This window comes from Atta cephalotes (genome assembly GCF_000143395.1).
Source record: "Atta cephalotes unplaced genomic scaffold scaffold00089, whole genome shotgun sequence".
Classification (NCBI taxonomy): Eukaryota; Metazoa; Arthropoda; class Insecta; order Hymenoptera; family Formicidae; genus Atta; species Atta cephalotes.
The window spans coordinates 557,699-571,506 of NW_012130153.1; the positions used below are offsets into that span (position 1 = coordinate 557,699).

A 13,808-nucleotide genomic window follows, 5' to 3' on the forward strand; every position below is an offset into this window, starting at 1 on the left:
ACTACTAAACGTAAAGTTTAAAGTTTTTATTTTTACTTTAACTAACGTAGTATATATATATATATATATATATATATATATGCAGTAACTTTTTTATTAACTTTTAGACTGCCGGAAAAGCCACTTTTTGTGGCTTTCGAGTGTAGTTTAAAATATCACCATTTTTGGTGAATTTTTAATACTGATATTGTATTAAATATAATTATTCAAAATATATAAAAATATATAAATATATAAGTATATATAAGTATTGAATTGTATATAAGTATATATAAATCAGATATTATATACAGAAATATGTATAAGTATATAAGTATATATATAAGTATTGAAAAATATACACAAAATTAAAATATAAAAACATAAAAAAATTATAAAACAAAAAAAGTAAAAAAAATATAAAAAATAAATTTTGAAAACCAAACAAAAAAGAAAAATTAAAAAGGAACTATAAATTTTCTACGTTCATGTCATTAGCTCTGAATGACTAAAGGAACTAAAGGAAAGAATCTGAATTTATATTCACTTAATATTGCTATTGTTAATATTGCTCTTAGAGTTCGAAATTTTATAAATCTATGAATTGAATCAGCGAGATCAAAAACTCCCAAAATACAATATTTTTGAGAAAAACAATATTGAAAGTATACAGGACACATAAGAATCAAATATAACATAATATTTTAAAACTCTCGATATTGTTTTTTAAATTAAAAATCCTTTGTTCTTGTAAGAACTTATTTTTGACAAAATAAACATTTTTTTATATTTAGTTGTAATTGTATATTTTTTATATTTAATTGTAATTGTATGTTCCTTACCGAGGAAAAAAACCACTTTTATGGTTCTGCATAAATCTCGAAATTTTGCACCATGTGTATGTTACTTATATAAAAAAATTTTTAAGAAAAAAGAATCAGTATTTTAATGAAAAAATGCCGGCAGTCTAATGTTAGTTTTAATAACTTTCTAACAAAAGTAACAAGCTCTTACTAACATCTATTAAAGATCACTCATGACCTTGATAACACATGCCAAGATCAAGATAGGAGTCGAATTCATTATTGTAAACATTTATCAAAATTTTTTTTATGTAATTAAAGACTAAAAAATGATAATGCAATAAATAAACAACTGTATATAGCATTTAGTTCAAATAGTTTTGTTTTATTTTTTTGCTCTTGTCTATATAACATTAATTATTACAGGAATGAATTTTCATATATAGGGTTAATAAAAAATCCTGGTGAAATATCTCGAACAGGTGAAATATCTCGAAAACAAAGCATTTTGGTGAAAAATGATTCAGACAAAAGTTGTAGAGTTTTAAAAGATCTATTTGTACTGATCACGTCTGTTTGACCTTGGATAGTAGGTTAAGGTTAGATCAAAGTCACATTGATTTTTTTTTAAATGAGATACCCTATTTTTTATTCCAGAATTTAATGGCTGATATCAAGAGTTTTTCAAAACACTACAATTAAGTTTTATTTTCGTTAAGTACTTTTCGAATTATAAAGCTTGAAAGTTACAATATCGCCGGCATTAACAATACCCAAGATATCCGACTAATAATTAAAATCTCTTGAAAATTATTCAAGATCCATATCTAAATAACATTTATCAAGATCAAGCTATTGGAGGTTATTCCTCTTATTTTCATTTTTGCTAAAAATTCATTTTTAAGAGATATTATAAATCTAGATTAGTTGGATATTTTTTAGATATGTATAATTATTTTTTGGGTAATGATAATGCCAGCGGTATTATAAATTTTAAATACTTATTTATAACTTTAAGTACTTACGAAAAGTACTTAATGGAAGTGAACTTTATTATAGTGTTTTGAAAAGCTCTTGTCATTAGCTATTAGATTCTGGAATAAAAAATAGGGTGTCCTATTTAAATCGATTGACCTGACCTTGGCGATGCCATCCAAAATCAAATAGATGTGATCAGTAAATAGATTTTTAAACCTTACAACTTTTGACTTTTTTTGTCTGAATCATTTTTCCCAAAAAATACATCTTTTTTTCGAAATATTTCAATGGTCCGGAACTTTTTACTCATCCTATATGTACTACACATATTTACAATAAATACAACTTTAAAATGCGTCACTTAATAATCGGCGGCATTACTAGCCAGATAATCGCGACGCCCGATATTAGACGCCTGCTTGTTTTGCACAGCCTCCAATTTTGGACACTCTGTAATCCTATGTCCAAGTCCACCACAATAACTACATCCGCGTTCATCTGCGATAAAACATGAAAGATTTCTTTAGAATTACAAGAAATAGCGACATAAATTTATAAAGAAAAAAATATATCTTACCTCCCAGATTGAGATATTTTTCATTCTCAGAGCAAAGCTCCAGCAAGAATGGTGGCACCTTTTGCTTTGCTTCCATTAGTAAATGTTTAAGATCGAGCAGTACTGATTCATCATTTGCTTTATTAATGAAAGTCGTTGCTATACCAGTACGTCCAGAACGGCCAGTTCGTCCTATCCTGTGCACTAAAAATTATAAAATTATGTTAAACATCTTTTTTTTCGAAATTACCATTTTTCATTTATCATGTATATATTACCGTAATTTTCTACGTCGTCTGGCATGTCGTAATTAATAACGTGTTGCACATCGGCAAAATCGAGACCCTTTGATGCAACATCTGTTGCAACGAGTACGTCTTTTCGACCTGCGCGAAACGCTTCCACTGAACGTGATCTTTCTTCCTGATCTGAAAAAATATAATAAAATGAATGAATATATTTAATTTACATTGATATTTATATTGATATTTAATATTTTAATTGTGAAAAATTAATACGATTGATCAGTAATCTTGCAATAATTTTATCAGTATATTAATGTTTAATAAAATGTAGTTTATCTGAAATATTGTACCTATTCCTCCATGTATTGCAACAGCTTCCACTCCTTTTATAAGCAAATACTCATGGATGGCATCCACATCACGCTTTTTTTCTGCGAATATTAAGACTGGTGGTGCAGTTTTCTGAAGACATTCCAAGAGATAAACAATCTTAGCCTCTTGTTTGACATATTCCACCTCTTGTATTACGTTCATTGATGCAGCACCAGCTCGGCCAACGTTTATAGTTACAGGTTTCACCAATGCTGAACGCGCAAAATTTTGAATTCTTTTCGGCATAGTAGCAGAGAATAAAAGTGTTTGCCTCTGACCCTGTAACAGGCAACAGTTATTATTATTATTTTAATAAATATTTAATCTTTTCTTGCATAAAATGCAAGAAAGTACTAGTTACCTTAAAGAAAGAAAATATTGTTCGAACATCTTCTTCGAATCCCATATCTATCATGCGATCTGCCTCGTCCATGCAAAGATAACGGCATACACTTAAAGTAACCATCTTTTTATGTAACATATCCATCAATCGTCCCGGTGTTGCTACCATTATATGTACACCTCTATGAATAATAATAAAAAATAAATTGCAACATATTAGAGATAAAAATATGAAAAATATAATTAACAATAATAATCACTAACTTGTTGATTATAGCTAATGACTCTGAAACTGGCACACCTCCTATTGCCAAGCAACAGCGTATCTCTGGACAGTCCGTTTGTCTTAAGCTATTGGTATAGTGTCGAATTATGTCATAGGTTTGCTTAGCCAATTCTCTTGAAGGACATATTATCAAGCCTATGAAATAAAAAATAATTAACATATATATATATATATATATATATATATATATAAAAATATTGATAATTCTATTTATTATTATAAATATTTACCATAAGGTCCCTCCTTTTTAATGAATGGCATATCAATTTCTTGTTCCAGACAAAATTCAATGATAGGTAAAACAAACACCAACGTTTTACCACTACCAGTGGAAGCTATACCAATCATGTCGCGACCAGACAACCTGTGCATATTTAACATTTATATTATTCATTGAATGTATTACACAATTGAATGTATTACACAATTAATAAGAATAATAAACGCAATTATAATATCAATTGGAGACTCACACTGTGGGTATTCCTTGAACTTGAATTGGAGTTGGCTTGATGATACCTTTCTGTTCCAATCCATATAAAATTCCTTTATGAAATTTCATTTCCTTAAAAGTTTTCAAGGGTGGCGGTACTTCGTCACCTTCCACAAGTATTCTGAGCTTTCTACGTACTCTCTCGTGACGCATCTCACCAAGATTAAGTATCATTCTTGGTGGTTGCCAATTGGTCTTGATAGAATCCTTGTATTGAATACCCTTGGCTAATTCAGCCACACCCATTAGAGCTTTATTCTCAGCCACACTTTCCAAAATCTTCTCTTCCTCCTTCAATTGTTTCTCCATGGCACTCTCCTTCTTGGCTATTAACAGAATTTTATGAATAAGTCTTAATTAAATTGTAATACTTTTTCATTATTTATTAAAACTCTATTCATGGAGATTCTGCACCTTCAGCCAATTTCTTCAATTCAGTGTGTTGATCAAGAAGAGAGATATTTGATTTCCTTCCCCAAACTTGTCCATCATCATTGTCAGCATCATCTTTCTCATTCTCACTACTACTCTTCCCGATGCCATTAGTAGCTTCTTCTTTTAATTGTCCGAGTTTACCCAGTTTCATGAGCAATTGCTTTTTACGATGCTTAACAGGTACATATGGTTCGTAATCGTCGTCAGTATCCAAAGGGCTGTCTTCTTCTTCTTTCCTTCTATATCTCTGTTTCAAAGCAATAGATGATGTAAAGAAATATACATTATACCAAAAATAAAATATTTAAAAAATACTTGAAGATGTAAAGATTTTATTACATTACAAATTGCACAGGTTATAAAATTAAAAATATTCGTAAACATCTCTAGATTAACCTTTATTGAAGATTCGTTGTTATCCCGATTATCCTGATTCATCATTGTAGAAATATTCTTATTATAATAGATTATTGGAAGAAGATTATACTGCGATATATTAGAGCATTAATTACTTGTATTTTATTATTATTCTATGTAACTATAAAGTATTACACTAAAAGTACTACAAAAATACTGAAGAAAAAAACAAAAGCAGGATCGGTCATCTATGACACAGCTGCGTTCAGAAACATTGCTTTCGATGCCTCGAGGTCTATAGCGGGATTTTCTAAACGTCTTATCGATGATTGTCGCTATCGTTAACTAGCGATAGCCAATGACAAGATAATCCTAGAAGACAACACGATTGGCTGTCACTTGTTAACGATAGTAATAATTGTTAATAAAACGTTTAGAGAATCCCGCTACTGTATTGAAACAGTATAAACCATATAACTCAAAGGAGGCCAAGTATTTAATCATCTATTAAGTTTTACAGGTCGGGACTTAAGATATTGGTAAAATATTTATCTTATATCTTTTACCATTATTATATTTTTATTATATATTTTTTAGTTATATATAATTATATTAATTATATTAACTAAAAAATATGTACATTAAATTTGATATATTTACGTTATTATTTGTCAAATTTCGTTGTCATTATAACGCAGTGGCGAGAGAGAATAGATATGCAGCTGTGTGTAGGAGCCAATAAGAGAGCGATGTCGCTAATGGGCCTTCTACAATAAGCTAATAAGATACATTTTCACATGCTGCTAAAATAAACAATTTATCGCTCATGATTGCGGCTGAAATTTTATAGTTTGAACAGTTTCAATTACAAGTTCAAACGCTATTGATGTACTGTGTGATGTACTGTATCGACCGTATTGATCACCATTGACTGTGATATATATAACCTAATTTATTCCTTTTTTATTCCTGATCCAAATAGAAGATTCGATGCAATCAGAATAATCTAATCACTGTTTTAATTCAGCGTATTAATATTGCAAATGATACATGAAAAATACAAACAACATATCGAATCTGTCGCTCAAATGTCAAATTTAACGTTCTTGTCCTTCTTCTGTATAATATTGTCGCTCTAAATGTTTGCGACAAAAGTCGTCACGTGATCTTTTTTGTTGTTGAAATGGCCAGTTTGAGCAGCTCGTATCTTGACGTGATCTGGCCGTGTCTCCTCTCAATATTAGAGGCAGGAGCCATTCAAATAATAAAAAGAAGAGAACAGCTCGTGAAAATGCACCTTTAGTCATAAATCAGAGAGTCGATTCTGTATCTTCAAACAAGGTGAAAATTACAAAAGTGAGCAAATTTATTAGAGCAATGAAATTATTAGTAGTGCTAATAAATTCGCTCACTTTTGTAATTTTCACCTCGTTTCAGGATACAGAATCGATCCTCAGAAGCAAGTTAAAAATTAATGACTGCGATTTCAATCAATTTTTAGCTTCCATCTTCTGATTTACAACTAATGGCTTATTGTAGAAGGCCCATGAAAATTGAATTATATTCAGTATTCATAGCCTTATATTTAAGGCTTCTTTAAATTTATCTTTAGATGTTCAGCAGCCAATGAAATAATTCATAAAGTATCTAAAGATAAATTTAAGGAAGCCTTAAATATAAGGCCTGACTATGAATACGAGTATGTAAATATACTAGTGATACATTAATAAAAAATAATTTACAATTTTATTTTAATAAAATTTATTAATTTAAAAACCAAAAATTATGGAAAAATAGGGAAATTTGTATATATTAATAGGGAAATTTCTTCACTGATATTTAGCAACATTGCGTCGATATGACAGAAAATATTAAGACCAATAAAAACAGAGAAGATGAAGGTATTAAATTGAAATCCTAACTTAACAGTGATGAACTTTAACAATTAATCTCGATTTGCGGGACAGAGTGACGCTTTTACCTGCCAAGTTTGTTTCGCGCAAAAACGCTACAAATGAATCTAATTTCATCAAGATTGGAATTGAAAAAGGCTATACTGAATTATTATCCAACCTACAATTTGTTTGGTTTTCATCATACAAGATTGTGCAAAATAATTTTTGTTACATTTCGCTAATCATGAGTTGAAGTAAAATAAAAAAAAAGAATGTCTGCAGGTGCGGAACGTCCAGTTTCGATGCTCTTTCAGGACAGTCAATATAATTGGACGGATGATCTACCAGTTTGCAAACAGTCCGGTATATTTTTCTTTGTTATTCTAAAATTATTGATTAAATATTTAACAATAACCTTAACACAATAGAAGTAACAATAACATTAACATTTTCAGCAAAGCTAATTTTTGGTAGAAAATGTATGTTACTTGATTTATTTCTTGATTTATTACTTGATTTATTACTTGATTTGATAAATTACAATATTTTTTAACAAGTAATTCAAAAACAATACAACTCTTTGCTAATACTTTTATTAGATTTATATAGACAGTATACGTTAATTATTTTTGTTATTAATATTTGTCATCTTTGTCTGGACTTGTCATGAAAAATAATCATGAAAACTATGTCTTGAGACTTTATTTTGAATAAAAAATACATTTAATTACATTGTATTTATGTTTTAATAGGTTTTAATATGTTTTATTAGAAAGGATCCTATTAGCATACAATATGATTGCACACTATTCACATTGACTTGTACCTAATAACTTTTCACTGCCTTACTAATGAATATTTTATTTTAAATTGATTAATTAACAATATGTACTAAAACCTCTTTTTTATTACATGAAAATCAATAACTATAAAAATTATAAACAATATTAAAAAACTTTATTTTAGACCACATAAGAACATAATCAATAATAAAAATTAAAGACGTATAAAGTCGCAGACACAATGCAAAGGAATAGTGATAGCGATAGAAATAAGATTTTAAACCTATCAGAAATCAGATACACTGGAATATAGTTACAGTTTCTGATAAGTTGAAATCGTGTTATTCTATCACTATCGCTGTTCCTACACATTGTGTCTGGGGCTTACGATCGAAGCTGAATATTTTAATGATGACTTAAAATAATTCAATCTTGAATTACTATATATACTATATATGTACTTGCATATATACTATATTTGTAATCTTTCAAACTGTGCACCAAATTGTTTTTACGCAATTAAACTTCTTTAGTAATCGCTAATTAAATTGACAAGTAATTTTAATAATTTGGTGCTCAATCAGAAATCATATTATAAAGATGTTAATATGTTGAAAAATTATATGTATAAAAATTATTATATGAAATTATTATATTAAATTATGATATTTTAGTTTATCAAATCAAATAATAATTAATATATCAAATCAAATAATAATTATATACAAAGTTTATACAGTAGAATTATTAGAATGTGATAGCAGATTTTATATAATATGATACTTCAGGAGTAGGCTTTTCTACTAATCAAATCTATCGAGAAGATGGATATCGACAGGAAGAGCATCCATTTGAAGATCGTAGTTTTCATTGTAAATATGATGACTCTACATTTCTTTATGCTGTATTTGATGGTCATGAAGGTACTAAGGCAGCCAACTTTGCTATGCAAAGGATGGCTGCAGAGATCTTGCTTGGGCAATTAAATGGCAAATCAACCGACGAGGAAGTAAAGGAAGTTCTTCGGTAAAAATTTCATTGATATGAAAAAATTTAAATAAAAAATATGAATAAAATTTCAAAATAACTTTAACATGTATTTTGCTAAATAAACTAATGTGTTACAGTCAAAGATCTTCTATATGTAAAGTATTTGTTCTACAGGCAAGCATTCATAGCAGTTGAGAAAGGATATCAAGATTCAATTGGTGATTTATTAGCAGAACGAGCCAGTCTACAATTTGATATACCTGATGGATTGACTCCTTATGAGACTTATCAAAAATTTCCAGACTTGGTTAGTCATAATATTAAAATTGTACAACTACATTTTTTAATGCATTGTTACAATTTATTTTTTGCAGGTTGACAAACTAAACGCACTAAATTGCGAGCTGTCGGCTGGTACTAGTGCTGTGGTTGCTTTAGTCTATAGAGGGAAGCTTTACGTCGCGAATGTTGGAGACAGCAGGGCGTTGTTGTGCAAAACAGATAGCAATCAAGTTTTACGAGTAGTACAATTAAGCTTAGACCATGACTTAAGAAATGAAGATGAGCTTTTGCGATTGTCTCAATTGGGTTTGGATGTCGAATCAATTAGGCAAGGTAAGTTTTATGTATCTTATTCATTTATTTTAATTAAAAAAAAGGATTGATAATAGAAATGTATATTGCAGGATCTCATCTTGGAAATCAGGAAAATACACGTTGCCTTGGTAATTATCTTGTTAAGGGAGGATACAGAGAATTCGAAGAACTAACAGCTTCCATGGCAGAACCGATCATTGCTGAACCAGAAATCCACGGAAGTATCGAGCTCGACGAATCTTGTAGATTTTTATTGCTTATGTCGCGTGGCCTATATAAATCATTAGAAGAAGCGACCGGAACAGATCAAGTCAATAAAGAATTGGCCTTGATAGCGGTTGAGCAGGTAATTAACTTAAAGTCTAAATAAATCTTGATATAAAGCTTAATTAAAACAGACAATTAAAATATATAAATTCATTTTAAAATATCCAGTTTCGAATACAATCGACTTTAACTGGAGTCGCTCAGGCGGTGGTCGACAAAGTCGTGAGAATTCATCATGATATAAACATGAGCAACACACAGAATACTATGACCACTGGCAAGCGTGACGACATAACTCTTTTAGTGCGGAACTTCAACTTCCCGCTATCGCACGCACTAAAGAGTCCGACCAATCGATCCGATCATTCGGTCAGATTTAATCCCGTGGTGCAAACTGCGCCAATTAATATGCTGGATAACGAGGACTTATCGAGTACCAGCACAGGTATTACAGATGACAATGTCGATACATCGACAACTGAAACATCAACAACATCAGATTTGTATCCGCCTGGTACTAGAATAGCGGAGCGAAATGCTAGAATTAAGCCTTATGTAGATTTTTCTGAATATTATGAGAATGTTGAAAAGAGAAGAAAAGAGGGAACTCTACCGGAAGGTATAGACTTTTAACATTTTGTTTATTTTAAATGATGTAAAATATATTTTTGAATACTTCATTTACAAATTATATGTTTGTATTTATATATAAATTGAGATCATCATATTGTGACTGTGTTAATATACATGAATGTTCCTATCATTGCAACATATATTTTTAACTTTGAGATTGTATTTATATTTATTATTGAAATATAAAATTTATTAATTTTCTAACGTAGTATTATTGTATTCTTATCAAAATTTATTACCAGACTAAGACTTTGACTACTACTCGACTTGTATTTACATATCATAAGCATTACAAGTATTTCGTTGGGTTAGCTTTCAAGCGTTCGAATGCAGCCCTTTCGAGACATTCTCTGTGATCGGGATGCGCGATTTCGATCAGTGCATTCGCCCTTTGTCGTAAGGTTTTACCGAAAAGATTTGCCACTCCGTGTTCCGTAACTATATAATGCGCATGAGCTCTTGTTACCACTACTCCAGCTCCTGTATAAAAGACATTAATAGATCATAGATTTATTAAATAATTATTAAATAAATTTATCTCGCAACATTTGTTTGCTAGTCTTATACCAAGTTTCAACACCGGTTGTATTTTACTCTCCCCTTGTCTGGTAACTGAGGGGAACGCGATAATAGCTCTTCCAAGACCGTCTTGACTAATCGCTGCGCCTCGAGTAAAATCCAGTTGGCCGCCGAAGCCGGAATATATTTTACAACCCAAACTGTCTGAGCACACCTGACCGGTGAGATCCATCTCGATACAAGAGTTGATGGCCGTCATTTTCGGCTGCGTCGCGATAACTTTGGGATCGTTCACGTAATTGATCGCTAGCATTTCTTGCGTTACAATAATTACAATTATAAAATAACACGAAAACATTCTTTTTTAAAATTATCGAAGTAAACCAATTGATCATAATTACCGATGATTGGATTGTTGTGCAGGAAATCATACAATTTTTTCGAGCCGACGGCAAAGGAGGTCACTATGCGTCCTCTGTGCTTGGTCTTGCACGTATTTGTGATGACACCTTGCTGGACCAAGTCGACTACCGCATCGCTAATGTTTTCAGAGTGTAAGCCTAGGTCTTTGTGATGGGTCAAGGCGTAGAGCACCGCATTAGGGATGCAGCCGATGCCGGGCTGCAGTGTCGCTCCATTTTCAATCAATTTCTGCGCGATAATTTTACCTATCTCTTGTTCGAGATCGTTAGGCGCTGGGCAAATCACGCAGGGCAGAGGACAGTCGCATCTCACCGCCCAATCAAAGTGACTCGAATGTATCACTGTGTCACCGTACGTCCTCGGCATGTGCTCGTTTACTTGCGCTGAAAAGAAATATTGGATTGTCCGGAAAGTTCGTGCCGATTTTGAAGGAAAATTGAAATGCAGAAGATTAAAATTTTAGTATACATTTATTAAATTTAAATCTTTTGCGGCACTTCCATAATAATTTTAAAATTTTATTTAGGTATTAATAGATAATTATGTAGATATTAATATCATAGTACAGCACAAAAGACATAATATTGAAGATTAACTTCCAGATCCCCTCCCCCCCTCCTCCTCTCTCTCTCTCTCTCTCTCTCTCATCACGTACACAGAATGTTCCGAATTTAAATGACCAAATTTTAGGAGCGTATGGGAAATCGAGAGATAAAACGTAATTTTCGGATATTATTGTTTTCAAAGCGGAATAAAATTTTTAAAACGAAATATTATTGTTTTCGTGTACGATTTCAACGATAATGTTTCAGAAGCAGTACGAGAATGTACGTTTTCGCCGATTTCCAAACAGAAAAGTACTGGATCGGCAAGTCATTATGTTCCAGATCAGCGTTTAGCTGCAACAGGAGCTCAAGATGAAATATGCCCTGCAAAAGGCTAACATTTTGATTAATATCTGCATTAAGCAAGATAACGTGAATAAGTGTGAATAATAAGTGTAAGTAATAAATGGATACAAAAATGAAAACTATGTTTTATCTTTTTTTGTGATTTCCTCCAAAACGAAGCAAAAACGAGCATGTCTCTAAAGGACTTTTTTTCTTAATTATAAATTTCCTATATGCTTTCGAAGTTTGGCCATTTAAATTCGGGACACTGTATATTAAGATAGTTTAGTCTAGCAATTATTATGATTATTATTAACAATATCATCATTATTATTAATTTAAAACGGACCAATGAGGATTTTGCTTGTGCAAATCGCGGCATAGGTACAATCCGCATTCACACCGAGCGAGCAGTATCCACGCGCGTCAGGCATGCTCACATGAATTAGCGCAACATCTGGCACAATTCGTTTTTCAAAGAACAATTTTGGTGCCTCATGTAGGAATATTGGGATATAATCTGCTCGTCCCTCATTTACTGCCTCTCTAAGATTAGTGCCCACATATAAACTGACGGATCTGAAATGTTCTTAAACATCATCGCAGATATCTTATTATTTATTTCTCACTCAGGCATTGTTATCAATGGGATTAATTAATGCAAGTACTTTCAAATTCTGAATTGATGAATGGCATATCTCCTTCAAGACTCATATGTATTAATCTGATTCCACGCAAATTATTGCATACTCCGTGTTCGGTCATGGCACGCACTAATTCCGTTGGCGTAGCTGCACCACCCTGTATGAAAACTAAATGCTCTGGGAAGAAAAATAATTTATTTATAATAAACTTATTTATCTTGTAGTAGCATTTATGTAGTAACAATATATGAAAAAGAAAAATTTCAAGTTACCATAGTTTTTATTCACACATTAAAATTAAAAAATTAGAATAATTATATTAAAAATTAAAACTATATTAAATATTATAATTCAACGAATCTAGATAATTTTCTAAACAAATTGTTAATTTTAAACGTCAATTAAAAATGTTTTTGGAAAAACAATTCTTTTCTGTATAGAAAATAAAATAAATATTGGTCTTAAAAGATAATGCGGCTATACCTGAATTTATGATTTTTATTGCATCTTCTACGCAAACCCATTTTGGACATCGTTTTAAAGGTTGGGAAGGTTCTCTCAAACTTTGTAGATATCGGCGTCCACATAAGAAAGATTTTGCGTGCTGAATTTTTCCGAATACCAATTTTAGATTTCGAAACATTTTCACATCGTCTTAAAATTGATAAAGCTAGATCTTCAAGTTCTCATTGATAACATATATATTATATAAAAATTGATATGAAACATAATATAAAAAATTTTGTTATTCGCATACGTCTAGCGAAGCGAATCCATTGATATTTCTATCTATGTCTATAAATCGTTATTTGTTTGAACATCTGATTTAGCGGCGTTCGATTTTTCGACAGCTTCACAATCCTTGAATGAATTATTGATGTGAATTTCGCGCATTTGAATTGAATATGACATAAAAACGCAAATATTATTTCATTATTATTTTATTATTTTTTAATGTAAAAAATATACAGGAGATATAAGGTACTAATGGTAGATCGAAGTTCTCAACTAATAATTTCTTTCTGCGTATTATTTCAACTTTTTCACATTATTATATATGAAAACACTAAAAATTATACAAAAAAACGTTGACTTTAATGTAAAAATGTTTTACATCTAGAAATAGCGTCAAGTTTCGCTATTTTCTATTTGAATCGTTCCAAAGTACGAGAACACGTTTTTTTTCGCGATACAAAATACACGTGATTTAAATTAATATCTATATATATGGAAATGATGCGATCTCGCATTATAAATTCTTACATAATGATACAATTTAGTGCATTTTTTCGGTCTAACACATGTTTCTCTCTCTCTCTCTC

At 30.8% G+C, this 13,808-nt stretch overlaps 3 protein-coding genes across 3 annotated transcripts; 1 reads left to right on the forward strand and 2 right to left on the reverse strand.

Moving 5' to 3' along the window:
* Positions 1–2,121: 2,121 nt before the first annotated feature.
* LOC105624811 (ATP-dependent RNA helicase abstrakt) lies at positions 2,122–4,927 on the reverse strand. Its single transcript, XM_012206162.1, has 10 exons — positions 4,886–4,927; positions 4,469–4,736; positions 4,035–4,380; positions 3,792–3,925; positions 3,540–3,696; positions 3,295–3,457; positions 2,912–3,212; positions 2,595–2,744; positions 2,338–2,520; positions 2,122–2,258 (listed from the first exon to the last, which is right to left on the reverse strand). Exons 1-10 carry the CDS (start codon positions 4,925–4,927, stop codon positions 2,122–2,124), a joined length of 1,881 nt encoding a protein of 626 aa, XP_012061552.1.
* A 2,086-nt stretch (positions 4,928–7,013) lies between these two features.
* LOC105624813 (TGF-beta-activated kinase 1 and MAP3K7-binding protein 1-like) lies at positions 7,014–10,366 on the forward strand. The gene is made up of 7 exons (XM_012206164.1): positions 7,014–7,104; positions 8,312–8,549; positions 8,688–8,820; positions 8,888–9,128; positions 9,200–9,456; positions 9,546–9,996; positions 10,323–10,366. The coding sequence occupies exons 1-7, from the start codon at positions 7,014–7,016 to the stop codon at positions 10,364–10,366; spliced, it is 1,455 nt and encodes a 484-aa protein (XP_012061554.1).
* LOC105624812 lies at positions 10,300–13,129 on the reverse strand. The gene is made up of 6 exons (XM_012206163.1): positions 12,970–13,129; positions 12,511–12,663; positions 12,192–12,431; positions 10,931–11,335; positions 10,578–10,844; positions 10,300–10,490 (listed from the first exon to the last, which is right to left on the reverse strand). The coding sequence occupies exons 1-6, from the start codon at positions 13,127–13,129 to the stop codon at positions 10,300–10,302; spliced, it is 1,416 nt and encodes a 471-aa protein (XP_012061553.1).
* Positions 13,130–13,808: the final 679 nt, after the last annotated feature.

What these genes read in the sequence shown, in the direction of transcription:
- LOC105624811 (XM_012206162.1), bottom strand. Translation starts at nt 4,927, where the DNA reads ATGAATCAGGATAATCGGGATAACAACGAATCTTCAATAAAG. An exon ending in ACAACGAATCTTCAATAAAG is followed by an intron (nt 4,737 to 4,885) that starts GTTAATCTAGAG and finishes GCTTTGAAACAG; the next exon opens with AGATATAGAAGGAAAGAAGA. An exon ending in AAAATATCTCAATCTGGGAG is followed by an intron (nt 2,259 to 2,337) that starts GTAAGATATATT and finishes GTTTTATCGCAG; the next exon opens with ATGAACGCGGATGTAGTTAT.
- LOC105624813 (XM_012206164.1), top strand. Translation starts at nt 7,014, where the DNA reads ATGTCTGCAGGTGCGGAACGTCCAGTTTCGATGCTCTTTCAGGACAGT. An exon ending in TGTCGAATCAATTAGGCAAG is followed by an intron (nt 9,129 to 9,199) that starts GTAAGTTTTATG and finishes TGTATATTGCAG; the next exon opens with GATCTCATCTTGGAAATCAG. An exon ending in AGAGGGAACTCTACCGGAAG is followed by an intron (nt 9,997 to 10,322) that starts GTATAGACTTTT and finishes TCGTTGGGTTAG; the next exon opens with CTTTCAAGCGTTCGAATGCA.
- LOC105624812 (XM_012206163.1), bottom strand. Translation starts at nt 13,129, where the DNA reads ATGTTTCGAAATCTAAAATTGGTATTCGGAAAAATTCAGCACGCAAAA. An exon ending in CATCAATTCAGAATTTGAAA is followed by an intron (nt 12,432 to 12,510) that starts GTACTTGCATTA and finishes ATGATGTTTAAG; the next exon opens with AACATTTCAGATCCGTCAGT. An exon ending in GCACAACAATCCAATCATCG is followed by an intron (nt 10,845 to 10,930) that starts GTAATTATGATC and finishes TTGTAACGCAAG; the next exon opens with AAATGCTAGCGATCAATTAC.